The 20,197-nt window shown below is 35.7% G+C and overlaps 2 protein-coding genes across 2 annotated transcripts in view; one reads left to right on the top strand and one right to left on the bottom strand.

Annotated features, from left to right (window-relative positions):
- Positions 1-3,372, top strand: part of LOC110094690 (probable E3 ubiquitin-protein ligase HERC3) — a 15,884-nt gene extending 12,512 nt beyond the window's left edge. The window contains exons 4-6 of the mRNA XM_020819980.2: positions 1,329-1,697; positions 2,055-2,162; positions 2,782-3,372. Of these exons, the coding sequence (XP_020675639.1) occupies positions 1,329-1,697; positions 2,055-2,162; positions 2,782-3,123 (819 nt within the window). The 3' untranslated portion in view covers positions 3,124-3,372. The remainder of the gene's footprint in view (positions 1-1,328; positions 1,698-2,054; positions 2,163-2,781) is intronic.
- A 12,789-nt stretch (positions 3,373-16,161) lies between these two features.
- On the bottom strand, positions 16,162-17,931 carry LOC110094551 (CBS domain-containing protein CBSX5-like). Its single transcript, XM_020819816.2, has 2 exons — positions 17,452-17,931; positions 16,162-17,149 (listed from the first exon to the last, which is right to left on the bottom strand). Exons 1-2 carry the CDS (start codon positions 17,775-17,777, stop codon positions 16,333-16,335), a joined length of 1,143 nt encoding a protein of 380 aa, XP_020675475.1. The 5' UTR covers positions 17,778-17,931; the 3' UTR covers positions 16,162-16,332.
- Between the last annotated feature and the right edge of the window lie 2,266 nt (positions 17,932-20,197).

The raw sequence follows: 20,197 nt of genomic DNA, 5'->3' as shown, positions 1-20,197 counted from the left end.
CCCTCAAACTTTAGGGAAAGTTCTATAAGATGGTGGTGAGACCTGCAATGCTTTATGGTGCCGAATGTTGGCCATTAAAAGAGAAAACTTTGTTTTCTTTCTAGTGAAAACTTTGTTTTCTTTCCCTATTTTCCACTGTTTGGGTGCAATACCTGCTGCAAGGTTGCTGTTTTTCTGCTGGGACAGCAGTTTTCTCTCTGGTTTTGGGCTAATTTCGACTAGGTTTGCTTGCGAACTCAAGTATTACCTTAGGGTTACTTGTGAACTCAAGTATTTCCTATCATGGGACAAAGGCTTGATGTTGATGTTGATTGTTCGCCAAAGGGGAAGACATCATTGGTGGCCCATGTAATGATTAAATGCACCTATCATTGGTGGAATGCCAGATTACATTAGCTTTCAAGATCGCCCAACTGCTAATATCTTTTAGGAAGATATTTTGGATGACTTTCATGACAAGTATAGCCAACCAACAACAAATGACATAGAAAAGTAGCTCACCTGATTGGTGCAACAAGGCATGATAATTGTCAACAATGAAAGGGGATTATTTATTTATTTATTTATTTTTATTTTTTATTGATACGGGATTCATAGAACTTGCTTTCGATTACTTCAAATTGAACGTGTTGGTCATTTGTGTAATGTTTTTAATTTGATCTTGCGTTTGATCTCTATAAATCATGATTTGTAATTTTTTTTAATGAGCTTGTTCTTCATTTTGTAGATTTTTATTGATAAGCAGCAATTTGCCAAATTTTTTTAACAAATCTCCCTGATTTGTTTTTAACAAATCCAACATTTGGAAACATATTATACCTTTTACTAAATTATTCTAACTTATTTATCTAATTTGAGAAAACCTTAAGATTGTTTCCCATTGAATATAAAAATGTTATGTTTTACTTCATATTATTCTTGTTATTTTTGTGGATATGAACATATTTATTCTCCATTGGAACCTTGATATAATAAGATAGGTATATGCTCTTGTGCTTCTCTACGAACTTGGCTTCAAACATAATGATGCTCGCAAGCTTGGTTCCTGTGAAGCTAAAGATCAAAAGATTTTTGTTGAATATGGAATTGTGCTTAGTATCACCAATACCCTCTAGTTCCCCAGAGGACTGTGGCAAAACTTCCTTGCGTTTATAGTTCTATTTAGTTTCATCCTGATTTTTGTAGCTCTATAGGATTTGCATATTAATTCAGGACATCAATTATTGATAACATATGGCATATGATGTATATTTATTCATTGCAATCTTATTAGTCTTTCTATGAATCGCATCCAACGCTTAATTTTTTTTATATTATGTTCTTCATAGGTTGCCACTGGTCTTAATTTTACTGTAATTCTTACGAAGGAAGGCGATGTATTCACTTGTGGAAGTAACACCCATGGACAGCTTGGCCATGGAGACAATCTTGACCGTCCCACTCCTACAAAAGTTGAATCACTTGAGGGTGTTGGCCATGTTGTTCAGGTTGCTGCTGGTGCAAGTTACAGCTTTGCCTTAACTAATGATGGAACTGTTTATTCTTTTGGTTCATGCTCCAATTTCTGCCTCGGCCATGGTGATCAACATGATGAGCTTCTTCCTAAAGCTATTAAATCATTTAACAGGAAAAATATTCATGTTGTCCGTGTATCGGCTGGGGATGAACATGCGGTGGCACTAGATTCCAATGGATATGTAAGATTTGTTCCCGACATGAGATTGTTGTATACCGTTATGCATTTTTTTATTGGAAAATTACATACATACCACTTTATAACATCCTATTTACATATCTAACACCCAAAATTTTAATATTACATGCATACCACCCTAGATTATTTTAATATCAAATATACCACTTATATTTCTTTCCTACCACTCATATATTTCATTTATACTACTCCTATTTGATATGAACTATGGGTGGTATGTATGTAATATTAAAATTTTAGGTGTTAAATATGTAAATAGAATAATATTAGGTGGTATGTATGTAAATCTCCCTTTTTAGGTACATCCGGATTAATATGCTAAAAATTGCTGCCTTTGCAGGTTTATACTTGGGGTAGAGGATATTGTGGAGCTCTAGGACATGGAGATGAGAATGACAAAACTAGTCCAGAATTATTGAACAGCCTAAAAGGCCACCTTGCTGTCCAGGTTTGTGGCACGTGTCATTTCTGCATTCTTAGAGACTTTGGGGGCATATGGAACCTTCTTTTATAGTCCAGCACTTGCTGCACATTTTTATGAGTCAGTAATGGCATGATATACGTGAGTAGTGCATGATGTGTTTGAATTATCTTGGTTATGAAGAACTTTTTCAGCAATATAGTTTTAGTTTATTTTTCTAAGTTAATAATGCTCATTCTCCAGTAATCCATATTGAAGGCAGCCAACTTTTTTTCCATAAAATTTCTGTACATTTCTTCATTAGATTTTACCTTATTAAGTTATTTACATAACCGAGTAAAAATTGCATATTGGAGTGTAGAATTCGAAGTAAATTATGGAGGTTCTTTTACATTTCCATAAGATTGCGGAACATGTCTTGTAACATGAAAAAATGAACATAAGTACTTGAACTTCCTCCTTAACTTTAAGTGGATCTTTTATAATTTCATTTGAAAGGAAATTTTTTTTTCTCAATTTGGCTCTGCACATCATTAGAACAAAAAAAAGAAAAAAAAAATATTGGTATGAAACAAATTAGTTTATCCTGCAGTCATGAACTTGCACGCATTTTGATAAGTTCATCATTTATTGGCTTTAATCACAGGTTTGCGCGAGAAAGAGAAAGACTTTCGTTGTAACAGATGAAGGCTCTGTTTTTGCCTTTGGATGGATGGGCTTTGGTAGTTTGGGCTTCTCTGACCGTGGATGTTCAGACAAAGTTTTGCAGCCTCGAATCCTTGATAATCTACGGTCTCATTATGTCTCCCAAATCAGCACAGGACTGTATCACACCGTTGCAGTAACAAATAAGGGTCTGGTTTTTGGGTTTGGAGATAATGAAAGAGCACAACTCGGCCATGAATGGTTAAGGGGATGCCCAAAGCCAACTGAAATTATATTGCAGACAACAATGGAAGATATGGCAATAGCAACACAAAGTGGATGAATTTGATGATCAACTATTGACTCCCATGAGGTGAGCTTGTTATAGTTGTATTAAAACAATGAATTTGCAGCTGAAGAAAATGTCCCGAGTGATTTTATTTGTTCATATAATTTGCCTTTTATCAGGTTATTTTCTAGTGGGAAATATATATTTGAAATGCTTATAGTCGCTATACTTAATTGTATTCTGATCAAAGAGCTGAGTATTTGTTCTAGTCAAGATGATTCTAATGAATGTGGTTTGCAGATTTATCTTATTTGATCTTTTTAATTAGTTTAAGAGGTCTACACAGTATAAAGCAAATTAAACAATTCTCCTTTTGATGGGGACATCAGTTGGAAAGTCTACCATCGACGTGGTCGTAGATCTACGACCACAATCTGCCCGATGTATTTTTGATTTTAGTTTGGTCATTTTATTTTGATGTATTTTATTTCTGCATTTTTTCCCTTTTTACCCTTGCTTGAGGGATTGAGTCTTGTAGCCCCTCGAGGGTATTTTAGTCTTTTATTTTATGTCTTTGTATTAGGCTATTTATAGCCTTCATCTTGTACTTTTGAGGCAAATTTGATTTAGGTGGAATTTTTCTTCTCCTAAATTAAAGGGATCAATTTGGAAAGAGTTGTAATTTTCTCCACATAACCCACTCCCCTCCCCTCTCACCATGCGCCGGCCTCCCCCATGGTCCCCACCTCCTTAATGCTACATTATTGCTCCTAATTACTTGTCTTTTGAAATTCAAATCTCAGATTTTTCCCTCCACTTCTACTTAAAAATCTGAGATTAATTTTGGCATGAAGAATACAACACTTTTTCCTCCACCCTACCTAGTTCTCTTCTCAACCTAACTTCCTCCTTCTCCCCACCGCCACCTCCCTTCCACTCCCTCTCTAGTTTGTTTTCTCTTTACATGATTGATGCTTGACCGATCCGGAGTTTGATCCCTTCCTCACATCCAACGGCCAAGGTGGCGTGGATCTTTTCAAATTTCTTTCGTCGGCATGATTCAAATCATGGACGGATCTCTAGAAATTCCGTCCTCCCATAATTGTCGTGGAAGGAGTAACTAGTGGAAGGTACGTGGTGAATTTCGACGCTTCTTCGAGAAGGTAATTTTCTTCCTTGACTCATTTACTTTCAAATTCTAATTTCTTTGAGAGAAGTTGTTCAAAGCAAGAGATTGTGTCTACTTATCGCCATCCACTAGTATTCGTAGGAATTGTTACTTCTTTGCTTTTGGATCTCGTTGTTAAACGAGGGTTATGTTAGAAACTATCCCGCATGCATTGCTTTAATTTTCCTACGTGTTTTGATTCCGTTTAGCATCTTGTGTAATTTGGCTTAAACGGAAGTGACCGTTTATTAGTTTTACTTTGATGTTTTAATCACTAATAACGAAATCTGAAATTGATTTTAAAATATTTTGTGCAAGTTTCCGAATTATGCATGTAGTCCTGCATCACCTTTTGTTTTGTGTCATTAATAAGCATTTTTTTAAGATGAAGTGCACCACTTTTTTTCCTTTCTAAGAAATTTTTAGGCTTATAATATCTTTATCTTATCAGTTCGGTAAGCCCATATCATTCCACTTTGACCCATCCAATTCACAAGTCATACATGACCTTATATGTCTCACTTTAACGGTTGACATTGATGAAATACCTGTAGAGACTTGTAGAGAGTAGCTAAGACAATACACAGTATATGTAGCAGAGAAATGGCTAGAGAAGAGGAAGCTCTTGTATTCAATACATTTGCATCAGTCATAGGTAATTACAGAGCACAGTAGATCATATATACTAACTGAAGAGGAAATGGAAAATAGCATAAATGCCATTGAGGTGGTTGAAAAGTAGAGGTGGAGATTAAATCACGGTACAGCTATACATGTGACCCTGTAGTGTTGCAGGCAAAGGTGGCAGCAGATGTAGAACTGGAGCGGAGGATAGTGGAGAATCGGATTTTCCAATTTTTGCTGTGCAGCTTTTGTTACCGCCCTCAGGATTGAGGGGAAGTGCAGATCGTCAACTTGTGTCGGAGAGCGTTGAATGTGGAATTAGGTAGGGCCTTAGTGAAGATATCTGCTATCTTATATGTTGAGGAGATGTGATTATCTGTAATGAGCTGAGAGTTAATGGCTTCACGGATGAAATGATGATTTATCTCAATATATTTTGTCCTTGCATGAAAATAGGATTGCTTGCAATAGATAGAGCAGAAATGTTGTCCAATTTTAGGGAGAAGTCTTGGCAAAGACAACATAGCCAAATGATTTCAGTAGTGGTGGCAACAAGTGATCGGTATTCAGCATCTGTAGAAGAACAAGTTGCAGTAGTTTGTTTTTCTTAGTAAGTGATGAGATTTGGACCTATAAAATCACAAAAACAAGCACCGGACTTGCAATCATTGGTTTCTTCGGTCCTAATCCGAATCTGAAATGTCTTGGAGTTGAAGATCCCCTTGTTGGAGAAGCAACCCATGAGAGGAGGTGCCTTTTAAGTATGGAAGTATGCGTTTAAGTAAACTGAAAATGACACTCCAATGCATTATGCATGTTTTGACAAATTTTGTTTACGAAAAACACAATGTCAGGGCGGTTAGAGGTAAGATATTGAAGAGAGTCGACCAATTGTCAAAATAGTGTATGTTAAAAGAGATGATAAGAGGTGTTTGTTGTGATGACATCAAGGACATGGAACTGAGATAGTTTCCCTAAATTGCGCTTATTAAAATGCAGCTAGAGTTTGTGGAAAACATTGGTAATAAAAGATTGATCTTTACCGGTGACAAAGATATCATCAACATATATTAAGAAGTAGACACGAATATTGTTGTTGTTGATGATCATTAGAGAGGAATCAACTGAGCTAGAGATGAAACCTTTGAAGAGTAAGGTAGGAGGAGAGACAAATTATTGATGTGAGGCTTGTTTAAGGCCTTGGAGAGCTTTTTTAGGAGACATACATGATTAGGATATTAAGGATCTTGGAAACCTTGGGGGTTGAATCATATAATCTATTTCCTCTAAATAGCAATGAAGAAACACATTTGCTATATAAATTTGTATGATTTTCCATTGAAATTGAAGAGAAATTGTCATAAAGAGGCAAATAGTTGGAGATTTAGCTACCGAGTTAAATATTTCATGATAATTAAGATCATACTCCTGTTTGAATCCTAAAGCAACAAGACATGCCTTATATCGAGAGATGGAACTGTCAGTGTTTTTTATTTTAAATATCTATTTTCATCCAATAACATTGTGGTGTGGCTGAGGAACAAGTGTCCATGTAACTTGAGCCTGCAGAGCATTGAATTTTGCAGAAAGAGCTTGACGCCATTCAGGAAATTTAATTGTTGAAGTGTAATTTGTAGGGATGGTTTGAATGGTATGGCTGAGATCAAGAATTTGGCGAGGTTTAAGTGAACCTGTGTGGAGACGGGTGATCATTGGGTGGTGAATTTGATGTGGAGCTGTGGGTAGAGGAGAAGTGGGAGAAATATAGGAGGTGGTTGAAGATGAGGTAGCGATTGTAGAGTATATATATATGTGGTGAGGAGGGAGATGGTGGATTATTTGCAGGAGCTGTAGCAGTGGAAGAAGAGGTGCATTGAAGGGAAGAATGTAGGGAGGGAAAGGAAATGGATGGTTTTCTGTGGAAGAAGAGGGATGAGATGGAATAATCATAGGTATGATGGATTCATCAAATAGAACATGTTTGGATACAATGATGCGACCCATGTTGGGATTATAGCATTTGTAACCTTTTTTATTTGAAGCATAGCTAAGAAAAATACATGGGGTTGAACGGGGTGCAAGCTTATGTGTGGTATATGAGTTAAGCCAGGGATAACAACGACAGCCGAATACACAAAGATGAGAATAATTTGGAGGTTTATTGCGGAGGAGTTGAAAAGGGGATATGTAGAATGTATTTGGGGATGGTAGTAGATTCATGAGATATACGGCCGTGAAGAGAGCATCAACCCAGAAGTTATAGGATAATTTGGATTCACATAGGGGAGTGCGGACTGTTTCAACAAGATGATGATGTTTGCATTCAACGACACCGTTTTGTTGAGGAGTGTGAGGACATGTATATTGGTGATGAATGCCATTGAGCTAGAAAATTTTGAAGGTTTTGGTTGAGGAACTCACCACCTCCATGAGTACATAGAGTTTGAATATTTTTATGAAAGTGTTTTCCAATGAATGATTTAAAATGAATGAAATTTGGTATAGTATATGATTTATATTTCATAGGGTCTATCCAACTATAATGAGAACAATCAACAACTAGAACTAAATAAAAACGAAAACCATTTGTAGATACAACGGAGGAAGGACCCCAATGAATAAGGTCAAGAGGAGTAGTAGAGAAACTAGTAGATTCATTAAAGGGTAATTTATGATTTTTTAGCTACAACACATGAAGTACATATAGAAGAAGAGGAAGAGATACATAGACTAGGAAAAGATTTTGCAATAACAAAATTAGTGGCTGAATTTGGGTGCCCCAAACATTTGTACCAATGACTTGAAGTAGCAGAGGCAGTGAGGAAGGTTGTTGGTGGAGAAGCCCGAATTGAAGATCTGGCAGAGATTGGGTATAGACCATTAAGGCATGGGCCTTGGAGAAGAGGTTGATGCGACATCTGATGCTTGATCACATAATCGGAGGAGTAGAAAATGATATATCAATTGTTATCACCAGCAAATTTTGAAATGGAAAGAAGTTTGTGTGAGATGTGAAGAACATGTAAAAGAGAAGATAGTTTGAGCATGAGAGGGAGTAGGTAGAAGACTATTGCCTGAATGAGCAATGGTGAGAGTTGTATTGTTGCCGATGAGAACCTGATCGGAACCTTGATAGGTAGAGGCGTCTTGTACGGAGTGAAGTTTTTGTGTTAAATGAGCAATGGAACTACTTTCTAGGTAACATGGAGGAGCAACTAGGGGAGACTATTTAGCAAGCAAGGCATGAGGGGCAGAGGGAATGATTGAAGGTTTGCATGATGCCAGAATGAGAAGGCAGAATGGCCTCTTTTGCCACATATTTGGCAATACACATATTTTTTCGTATTGCCGCCCCTGGAAGCAAAGGAGGTGTTTAGGTGTAGTGTAGAAGGATGAATGACCACGTTCACAAAAATTGAAGTGTTGACAGTCACGACCCCTGGTGGAGGCGAAAGCATACTAATTATCAGTTTGGGCGATATGATCCGATAGGGAGAGTTCTTTGGCGGCATCAATGGCAAGATTGACTTCCTCGCTACAGAGAAGGGAGTATAGATCATCAAGCGAAATGGGAGTGAGCTTTGTATGAATGTCCATTTTGAAGGATTGATAGTTAGCAGGAAGACCATTTAAGATAATATAGGAAGATATCTTTTGTTTCTATAAAGCCACAAGCAGAGGCAATGTTGTCCACCAAGCGTTTAACCATGGAAAGGTAATTAGTCATCTCGACTAATTTCACATAGTAAGCGAATGGAGTTCATTCTTTAGTTGAATAACTCTTGAGCAATTTGTGGAGAACAATCGGCGCTCAAATGTTGTCCAAATGGAATGACAATATTCCAAGTTGATGATATAAGGTAACAATGAGGAGAAATTGTGGAGAAGAGAGCAACAGCTAGATTTTGATCTAGTAGGAGCCAATGGGAATACAAGGGATTTAAGGTAAGCTTTGCCGGTGTCGGAGAGAAGATGCTTGGATGGACATGTGGTGGAGCCGTCGAGGTACCCAACAAAAACCATTGGCTAGGAATATTTTATGTATTTGAGTGCGCCAGGTGAGATAGTTATCAACAGAAAGCTGAATATGAACTGCATTCTTGATATTAGAAATCAGGAATTTTAAGGAAGCTGAAATTGAAAGTTTCAGTGGGAATAATCTGAGAGATAGGTAGAGGAGGGTTATTTGTGGAAGAGTTCTGAGGAGTATCCATTTGCTGTTATGCATATGGCTCTGATACCTTCATGAAATACCTGTAGAAACTTGTAGAGAGCAGCTAAGACAATACACAGTATATGCAGCAGAGAAATGAGCAGAGAAGAAGAAGCTCTTGTATTCAATGCATTTCCATCAGTCATAGGTAATTACAGAGCACAGTAGATCATATATACTAAATTAAGAGGAAATGGAGAATAACATAGATGCCATTGATTGAGGTAGTTGAAAAGTAGAGGTGGAGATTAAGACTTCGTTTGAGACGGCTTTTTTATTGCTTTTTAAAACAATTTTAGATGTGGCAAGAAAGCCACCCCAAACCAAGCTTAAGGCTTTGTTTGGGACAGCTTTCTTTCTGCTTCTTAAAAGCAGCTTTTTAATTTTTGTACCAACTTAAAAAGCTGCTTTAAGAAGCAAAAAGAAAGCCGTTCCAAACGAAGCCTAAATAGTGAAGAATCGGAATTTCTAAATTCGCCGGTGCAACTTCTGTTAGACATTTGATGCTGTACAATTAATTGGTTCTATATGAATGATTGTTTCAATACCTTTATCATCTTCAAATCAGAAGGAAGGAAGAACTCGATCCATTATACCACTCATCAGTCACTTCTAAGTTTGCAGTACTTGAAACAGGTGAAGTAGAGATTCCAATTCCCAATTCCTTTTTTCGCTGTTCTCTTTCCTGTTTAACAGATTCAACAACATCTTGGTTTGCAATTGATGCTAGATTAGAAGGATTTCATTTCACCTTGGAAGAATGACTTCAAGAACTAAACCTTGAATCAATAACAAACTCGAACTCTCCTCGGAATCAAAATGATTACTTTTCAGTGCAAAAATTGCTGGAACTTGAACAATTTTATCTTGAAAGATACTAGAGGCACGCCATTTTTAACAATTGCTTACTAACATCAAGAACAAACCTTGCAGGAGTCCTAGCTGCAGAACCTACTGAAGAAGCAGTTGAGAATTCCTCATGTTACAATTGTTTTGGGTCCTTCTCTAAACTAAGGGTGTCAAGATGAGTTTTTGGGTTGGGTTTGGATCCAATCCAAAATTGTACCGCTTTCAATTGACCTGTCCTGAACCCGACCCTTACCTGACTCAATCAGAAAAATGGATCAAAAATTCAAATCCGAAGCCAACTCGTTAAACCATATTGCAGCCAGACGTGAGCTCATGCGGGTGAGAGTTGGGCTAGCTGGCAAGCCTATGGGTGAGGAAGCGAGTGTATGCGGGCGAGGCAGCGAGCATATGTGGGTGTGCGGGTGCGGGTGTGTGGGTGCAGGCTTATAAGTATATTAAACCATTTATAAATCCATAGGGAACATACATGAAATGTGTTTTTATAAACCTTAAAATATCAAATACAATAATAATATCCAACCTTCTACTCACTGAGGACTATAAACATAATGTAAGTCAAAAGAAATTTAAGATTAACTAAATGTAATTAAGGAGCTATTAAGTATATTAATGAAACCGCAAGTGTAAAATTACTAAAAACCCGAATCATGAAATTTTGATATGCATTAAAAAATCATTTTTAAATATAACTATGACAATCATCTCCGCCGCTAATATTAATAACCATAATTTCATTTGACTATTATTTATTTATTTTTATAATGAAAAATTGCTTTTGTAATCAAAATAATAAAATTATTTTCTCCACTATAATTTCGCAACTAATTTTATAAAACGCTACAGCCGCTCCTAACAGAGCTTTCTAAGCTCATCAACCTCGACTTCAGCTATTTATTTAGTTGAGCTTAAGCAGACTCACAAATAAGCCTACACCTCTAATTTATGTTACCACCATCAAAATATAATTAAATATTATTATTTATTTTAGGGGTAGTTGTAGTAGAATAGCATTAATAGTATTTTTATGGTATTATTATTATTTAAAAGAAACTTCTTATTCACACGGCAAAATGAAAACGAGAGGAGGAAAAAAAAACAATTAAAATAATAATAATAATAATAATAATAATAATAATAATAATAATAATAATAATAATAATAATAATAATAATAATAAGAAAAAGGCGGGAAAGAGGAGAAAGAAATGGTGTTCGATTAAAAATAAATTACTGTATTTTGGAGGGGAAATTGGGTTTTTAGGTTGAAGATGGTCTTATGCTTCGTTTGAGACAATTTTTTTAGTACATTTTAAAACAACTTTTTAAACTAAAAATTTTTATATTAAAAGAATATTTGAAAAAAACTTCAGAAAACTATCCCGAACGAATTCTAATTTCTCCATATTATCTCTTCATTTTTTAATTAATATTTGGGACGGCTTTTTTATGCTTTTTAAAGTTATTTTTTAGTACAAAAATTAAAATTTTTATACTAAAAATTTATTTTAAGAAACAGAAAAAAAGTCGTCCCAAACGAAGCCTTGCTTCCTTAAGGATCAGATGTTATAAGACGAGAGGGAAAGCTGTCTCTTTATTTTTTTGTGGTGAGTGATCGTACAGCGAGAGGACGATACGGAAGAGCAGTCTTCCTAAGTATTTCTTCTTTAATGGAGTTCTTTGATAGTGATCGTTTAAATGAGACCAAAGTAGTTGCTCTCAATATATTTACGTGTGAGATTGTTAGATTAGTAACTTCTTAATTAGGCTTAATCATTTTAATTAGGCTTCTCATTGCATTTGATTCGTTTGAGATGATGGTAATTTTTTGTAATTATGGAATAAAATTATTGTTGGAAAATTAATATTTTTAAAGCATACTTAAAAAATAAGCTTCTCTGTATAAAAGTTTTTTTTGAAATTAATGAAAAAATAGTATCCAAACAGAATTTATGATTGCTATCTAAAAAATAAAAAAAGTAAGAAGTTTATCCCAAATAATAATCCCAAATGCAAAAAAAATGTCATATTTTTAATGTAATTAAGCACTAATTTAGATCCTTAATAAAAAACAGAAGAGGAATGGGGATTAGGGGTGCAACCAAGTCAAGCCGGTTCGGGCTCAACTCGTTAACGGGCTCGACGAGTCGAGCTTATTGAGCTCGCGAGTCGAGCTCAAATAGAATTTCGATCTCGACGGCTTAACGAGCCCGAGTTCGAACACTTCACTGCTCGACTTGATAGCTAGTCGAGTAGCTCGCGTAAGAGGAGCGGGATTCGCCACGAGAGCGAGAGTGGGAATCAAATTTCGTTGGCGGGAGCGGGATTTGATGGTGGGAGCGGGATTCGCTGCGGGAGCGACCTTTGATGCGGGACCGGGATTTGATGATGGTAGCGGGATTCATAGCGGGAGCGGGCTTCGTCGCGGGAATCAAATTTCGTAGGGGGGAGCAGGATTCGCCGTGGGACGACGGTCGATGGAGGTCGACGTAGCTCGGCACGATGAGCGGGATTCACGGACGACACAGGAGCTTGACGAGTCGCTCGACTCGACTTGTTTCATGAGACAAGTCAAGCTTGCCAAGTCACTCGACTCAACTTGTTTCCTAAGACGAGTTGAGCTCGAGCTCGAGCTCGTTATTTGGTATTAGAGCTCGACTTGAACACCCCCTGGCTCGAGCTCGACTCTTTTGCACCCCTAATGGGGACTATTAGTATAAGGCTTCATTTGAGACAACTTTTGATCATTTTTTTGTGTGCTATTTTTAATAAATTTTTATGCTAATAAATTGTTATAGAAAGATGTCTCAAACAAAGCATATGTTTAGGTTATTTTTTTAACTTCTTTTATTTTATGATCACAACCATTGCTCTGCTTGGCTATTATTTTCTTATGAAGATACTTTTATAGTAATTTTCGAAAAAAATTATTTTGACTGCAACATTAGCTTAACAAACACCTTTATAAAAAATTATAATTACCAAAAATAGACCCTTAATCATGTTGTTCAATCTCCTTTATCAGATGGTTATCTCCTCAAATTGGTATCAAGAGGAATTTCAAGTTGAATTTCCTTTTTGTTCAGGCTTAGCTTTCTTGTAATAAATTTCAAAATCATCATCATATGAAGACCCATAACTTCGAAAAATTATTACGTGCAGTGTCCTGAGGCGTCTGAATGCTAATTCAGGCATATCACGTCACCCAATGCATAGTGCATTAGATGATATAGAGCATCCAGATTGGCTCCGAATACGTTCAGACTCCGCACAGAATAATCTCTCCATAACTTCTACTTGCTCAATTATTATTTTTTTTGTAAGGTTCTTAGACCATTGCCAATTTTCTTCACAATATATCTTCAGAGCTTAGACAGTCAAACTTGTCTAAGAGGTTGCATTGTTAGAATGTTTAGCTCTGTTATTATTTAGATCTTGTGGGCTTCTCCTCCTTTTTTTTTATTTAAAATAAATAAAATATATATTTTAAAAAATCATGCAAAATACCAAATATTTATTAATTGAAAACCCATTGACAGAATTTCTGGAAGCTTCCATATAAACAATAAAATAGCAACTTAGAATAGGAACCCATGTCACAGGCTGTAAAGGCACTTCATTAAATCAGTTGACCAGAAATAAATATTTTTGTGAATTTTGCATTCACACCTGAGTTATTTAATTATTTGTAAGAAGGCCCAGCTGGCGTCAGTTAAAAAAAAAATAATAATAAACTAAATTCATTATCATTTTATAAAATAATTAATATTTTATTTTATTTTCTTCACTGTTATTGACTCTAAAACAAGGCTAAGAGATACCACTCTTCAGAAAATTATCAAAAAATAAACTTTTCAAAGAAAACACCTTTTTTTTTTTTCAATCTTTCGGCAGTTTTGTTTGACTTCATTATATTATTATTATTTTAAAAAAATTTAAAAATAATTACAATTTTCTAAAATAGATTGAATGATTAATATTTGAGAAATTTACTCTCAAATTGAGGATCTAAGAATTAGTTTGAGTAAATTTTTATCATATTTTTTTGCTGCTTTAAAAAAAAAATAAATAATAAAAATATGTTTAGAAATTCGTAAGGACATCTCCAACAGAAAAATCTATTTTTACCTTCAAAAGACAGTAAGAATCATATCAAATAATAATGAATCTCCAACTGAATTTTATTTCTAACACAAGAAAAAAATATTTTATGTACGTTCTTTCTCATATCTATAGAACAACAATAGTGAGAATGTCATTCGGTTGCCATTCGGGTGAATAGTGCGACCCTAATATTGGAGTCTTACTGCTCACAGCATAAATAAAATACAAAAATATGTTTACATTTACCATTCGAATAGACACTCACCGAAGTTGTACATAGGTGAATGATGTTCAGTTGGTGATGTCCTAAGAAAAATGTCTCAAACTTAACCTAAATCCCATAGATACAATAATTGTAATGCTGGATATGGCCATTATGAGCTGGTTGAAGCTGAGTTCATCGGAAGAATGATTAAAGAATTAGGACAGCGCTTGTCCGGGTGATGAAGAGCCGGCTGGGCAAAGCCCAGGTCCCTAGTTCGAATCCCTTGGCAAGCAATGAAAGCTTTAACCTTAAGTGTTGGCCCGTATAAATTGGTGTGGGTTGCATGCTAGGTTGACCGGGATTTACACTGGCCTAAAAATAGTACTTTCTCGTTAAGAAAAAAAAAACTTTAAGAAACGTGGAGGTCCCCCACACTTTTTCCCACTTTTTCTCTTACCTACTTTTTTTATTTTTTATTTTTATTAGACCATATTAAAATTTTATTGTAGTGTCACATTATTTATCTCTCTTCATTGAGGGGAAGATCATTTTAATTTTTTTTTTACTTATATTTCTCTCTTTACTTCTAGATTTTTCTCATTTTAATCATTTATCTTGACATTACTAATTTTTTTAATTAAAAAGTTCATCTATTTTATTTAATTATTTAAAGTTTTTAAATTCTCTTTTATAGAAAATTTATTTAATTAAAATCAATAAATTAGACTAGAGAAAGATTAAAATATTTAAATTTAAATTAAATAGTTTAAAATATGCTTATTATATTTTTTATATTAATAAGATGCCATTTTTTATATATTTATTTATTGTTATAAATATTTTTTAAATATTTTTTATTTAAACTAGATATTCTATTGACTTTTGAACCCTTAGATGAATACGGGACATTATATGATGCTCCATTCTCCAACTATCAAATTATCTTATTGTACCATGAAATAAAAATTGTTACTAGAGAACATGTGACTCACATGATTTAAGAAAAGTAATACTATAATATCCAACTCACAGCGTAAGAGAAGTTTTATTTCTTTTAAAAAAAAGGGCACCCGGAGCTCAAGTAGAAGGCTTATTCTCCATTTTATTTAAGAGTTGTTTGGCTAGCGGTCGTGGCCGGAGGCTGGTGGAGGTGGTCAGCGCTCATTGATTGCGGTCAAGTGAGCTGGCTTGAGATGTAAATAGTTTTCGATCAAATTTAGACGGGTTTGATTTACCTAAAAAATGAATTTGAATAATTTACACTATATTTAATTTACTTTACATTTTTTTTTTTCATCCAATCAAACAACAAAATTTTTAAAACTCCTATATTTAAAAATTTTATATCGTAGTAGAATCCAACCAAATAGCCCCTAAAGCAGGGCAAATTATTGCATCCGGTCACTGGACGTGCAAAATAGGTTCGGACATCCAATAAAAACATGCCACATCACCTGTGCTTTTGACTGCGCTTTTGACTACGCTTTGACTGTGCTTTAGGTGCATTTTGACTGCGCTTTACATGCTCTTCACCTGTGCTTTTGACACGCTTAATTTAAAATAATATTTTATTAATATTTGAACCTATTTCCGTGTCCGGTGACCGGATGCAATAATTTGCCCTAAAGCAAACACCTAAATTGTCTTTTAGATTTTATTTCTTTTATTTTACATTTCTTTTTCAACAAATGAAACTAATCCCTTAAAATTCTTCTTGAATTACTCATCAATATCTAAATCTAGTATTTTTATATGAAATTTTTTTTAGAAAAGCATTATAAACTTTTTAGGGAAAATGGCTATAATAAATTAAGTATGTATAATGATTTATGAGAAATATAGTTTTTCAATGCATATTGATGATTTTTCATTAAAATAAATTTATAAGAAATTCCATAACTTAAAACAAATATCTGATAAACTCGATTCTTTCATTTGTTTACGAGTGTAAAGACATCATTATTGAACTCAAAAGAGATTTTTTAGGAAGGAGAAAGGTACTCTTATACAGAAACTTAAATGAAAAGAGGGTAACAACTAATCAAACAAATCAAAACCTTTCTCCCACCTTTGTTCTTCAATATCAGGAAATAAGAAATTGCTCAGCAAACTGGTCTCTAAAAACCTTGAGGATGTCACGAAGCACGACAATGCCGACGAGGCCATAGTCCTCCTCAACTACCCAAACATAGCCTACTCTGTGCGCCAAAGCCTGAACCATGACGGCCACCAACGAGCTTCCCGGATGGCAAACAATGGCCTCCTCCGACCTCCGGCCCATCCTCGAAGAATAGCTCCCTAACCTCCTCAATCGCCTCGGCCGCTTCCTTATCTCCCCTTCCTCGTCCGAAGAAGACGACGTCGAGGATGAAAGTACCGGCTTTGAAACAACATCCATTAGCTCAACCATCTCATGCATCCCCTTCTTCTTTAATAATGATTTCAAGGCCCGAACTGCGGCGTCAGGTGGGGAGGTGCACCAGTCAATGTAGGCCATGAAATCGCCGGCAGAGAGAACGGCGAGGGCGGCGGCGACAGACTCGTCGCAGCCGGTGAGGGTGGAAGGGGAGATCTCACCGATGAGCTTGCGGTCCTCAGTAACGACCGCGACGGATGTTTGTTCGGCAAGGGCACGGTGGATCAGGGGGAGGGCGGAGAGGGCCGGGTCGTGGTGATGAACGGCGAGAATGTCGGTGGAGCGAACAAGGCCGAGCTGGGTTACGGAGCAGGCAGCGATGGGGGAGAAGACGGAGATTGAGTTGAAGAAGAAACGGGCGAAGTCCTCCGGTGTCAGCCAGCAGAAGATGCCGGAGTGGTGGGGCTGGAGCTTCTTGCGGGACCGTATGGGAACTAATAGGATATGCGCACCTTCCAGGATCAGGTCGAGAGCATCAATAACTCTGGAAACGGAAAGCAGAGGTCAAATTTCGATCAAATATAAAAGGGTTCGAGGCAATAATTGCTTTACTCTGTTTTATTCCTCTTTTTGAAGTGAAGGATTTAATCATCGCTTAATTTTGCAAGAAATAAAAAAAAAATGCAAATTCCATTAAAGCGCATCGGAAACATTGACGATCTGAACTGATTCAGTAATTAAATATATTCTTAAACAGGCATCAAATCGGCAGCGAAATAAACAGGACTGCTGATTCAATCAAAGAAAGCCAATCAAAGCACGGCAGATCGAAGAACAAACAAGTACCTCGAATGCGACTCGACGCAGCGCACGAGGGCGGCTGCCTCCTTCGAAAGTAGAACGGAAACGGGGTTCTTGAGGGCGGCTGCCGGCGACGAGATGTTATCCTTTGCGCATAGATAGCAAAGAATATCAACCATACATAGTTTTCCAGCGCAGGATTTCGTCTCCGGCTTCGAACTATCGGAAGTCCACACGCTCACATAGGCCTCACCAGATTGACGGAGGGCGAAGAGGGCTTCGCCGACGGTGGCGGAGATCGGCAGCGATTTCAGCGCCGGCTTGCCGATGCAGAGATCGGATAGCTCATGAGACAGGAAGCTAACTGCCATACACTCGCGGAAAAAACCTAGGGCCTGCGCGAGAAGAAAATGGGGCAGTGTGAGAGAACGAAGAATGGAGGTTGAGCGAATGGAGAGAGGGTTTATTTATATTTATGGATGTATAGACCTGGGGAAGAATAACGGAGACGTCGAAGAAGACTGCAGAAATGAAATTGACTTTGGGGGTAGCTACGAAGCTCATTTTGGAGAAATTATTCTGTAGATGGGATCCATATCGTCGTTAGGAGATCAATCAGAATGTGTCACATAATCAGTATCGGGCATAAGGTAACGTGGCACATTCTGATTGGCCTCGTGACGGCGTTCGTTATTTTGAGAGAGATTATTACGTGCACAGTCCGGATTGAAGCTGCATCCAATTATTATGAATGAGCACAATAAAAACTCAATGGTGAACAGAAACTGAGCTTTTATTGTTCTCACTCATAAAAATCGGACGGTTCTCCGGTCCAGATTCCACACCTAATAATTTCTCTCATTTTGATTTGTTAGATGAGAGTTTTAGTAATCAATCATTCAATCAAAAGATTTTAGGTCAATCAAACAATTTTGGATAGGGATTTAATATAGATGATGTGTTTATGAATTTGACTTTATTGATCTAAATATTCAAAAAAAAAAAACAAAAATGGGATAGCTAGAACTCAAAATTTAACCCAATGTATTTTAGGAAAGCAAAACTGCTTGATTTTTATTTGACTGGAATTTGAAATTTGTTCTGAATCAAATCATGTTGGCTGGATATTAATTAGGATTATAGAAACATTAATATCTTTCAATTTTCTAATTTATGTAATAAATTAATATGTTCATTTTCATGTTATTAATTTGTTATGCTTGATAATTTTGATGTAGAGTCTCTTAATTATTAGGTCCTCCGACCGGACGTAAAAGAACGTCCGGTCGGCACTAAAATCCCGTCAAAAAACTCGGTATTTGCTCGGCATTTCTAGGTATTATTTGGTAAAAACGAGGAATACCGCTCTGTGAAGATCAATATCAAGTTATACCGAGCAATACCTAGTTATACAAAAAAATACCGAGTTTTTCCTAGGAAAAACTCGGTATTTTTTGTATAACTCGGTATAGCTCGGTATAACTCGGTATTGGGCCTTCACATGATGGTATTCCTCGTTATTGTTTGGTATTGCTCGAAATTTGCTCGGTATTTTATATTTTTTTTGGCGCGACTTTAGCTCCGACCGGACATAGCTCTACGTCCGGTCGGAGGACCTAATAATTGTTCCTTTAGAATAACTGTAGTACTTTATAAAATTACGTTTGAAATATTTTAGCAAAAGCAACTTAACTGTTTTGGTTCTAAAAAATAGCTTTTTCACCACTGGATTTTTTAAAAGAAGTGAAAAAGCAGCAAGAACACAATAGTCAAATAAAGGCTTCATTTGGGATGACTTTCTTACTGCTTCTTTAGCAGTTTTTTAATATAAAATTTTAATTTTTAACTGAAAAACTGTTTTAAGAAGAAGAAAGAAATTCATCTCAAATGAAGTCAAAATTATGATTATTATCTGAAAAAGTAAAGTAGTGAGAAAATTATTCCAAATAAACCCTTGGTTCAAAAGTTTGGAAATTAGTTCACGTCAATGTCGCTCGCTGACCCCACGAAACCTTTCATATATAAGAGATTATTTTAATGATATCAAATATATGCTTGGAGATACTACTTTCTAAACTCAATAATGCACTACTAGAACTTTGCACTTATTTTGATGCAAGATGTTAGCTCAATTGGATAATGAAGAAAGCCAAGGACAAAATCAAGAACATGGCATGAGGAACATTTGGAGGTCAAGAAATAATGCTAAAAGATTGATCTTTTACCTCAAGCTCTCAACAGATATCAATTTAATAAATATCTTAAATTGGTATAAAAAATATTTTTTATTATTCAAATTTCATAAACAAATTTTAAATAAATTTCAGCAAAAAATCTCCTCCCAAATTATTCAACTAATTTTATTATTTTGTCATCATGTTGCTAATATTTTCTTAATCATGTTTTTTAGTAATACAACATATAAAAATCTAATTTTTATAAATTATTTTAGATTATAATTTTATTAACATATATATATATATATAGTGTTGGAAAATTTGAGGCGTTAGAGAGGTAGTGTTTAATATCTTAGCTTTATATAAAAATCAAGAGAGCATAGATAGAAATTATAAGATACATTATAATTTTAGTCTATTATATAATTAAAGATGTAAGAGCTAAATCTACTTTATGATTGAAAAAAATGGGATTATAAAATTGAGGAAAATTGTCTATTCTCAATGAATGGATCACAAAAGAAATAATAGAGAGCGGAGACAATTATACAATGTCAATCAACTCATAATAATTTTAGAGGTCTGGTTTGTACATTTAGAAAATCGAAGTCAAA

This window comes from Dendrobium catenatum, unplaced genomic scaffold, assembly GCF_001605985.2.
Source record: "Dendrobium catenatum unplaced genomic scaffold, ASM160598v2 fragScaff_scaffold_243, whole genome shotgun sequence".
NCBI classification, from domain to species: Eukaryota; Viridiplantae; Streptophyta; class Magnoliopsida; order Asparagales; family Orchidaceae; genus Dendrobium; species Dendrobium catenatum.
The sequence above is the reverse complement of the archived record's forward strand: the minus strand, read 5'-3'. Positions and strand labels throughout refer to the sequence as shown.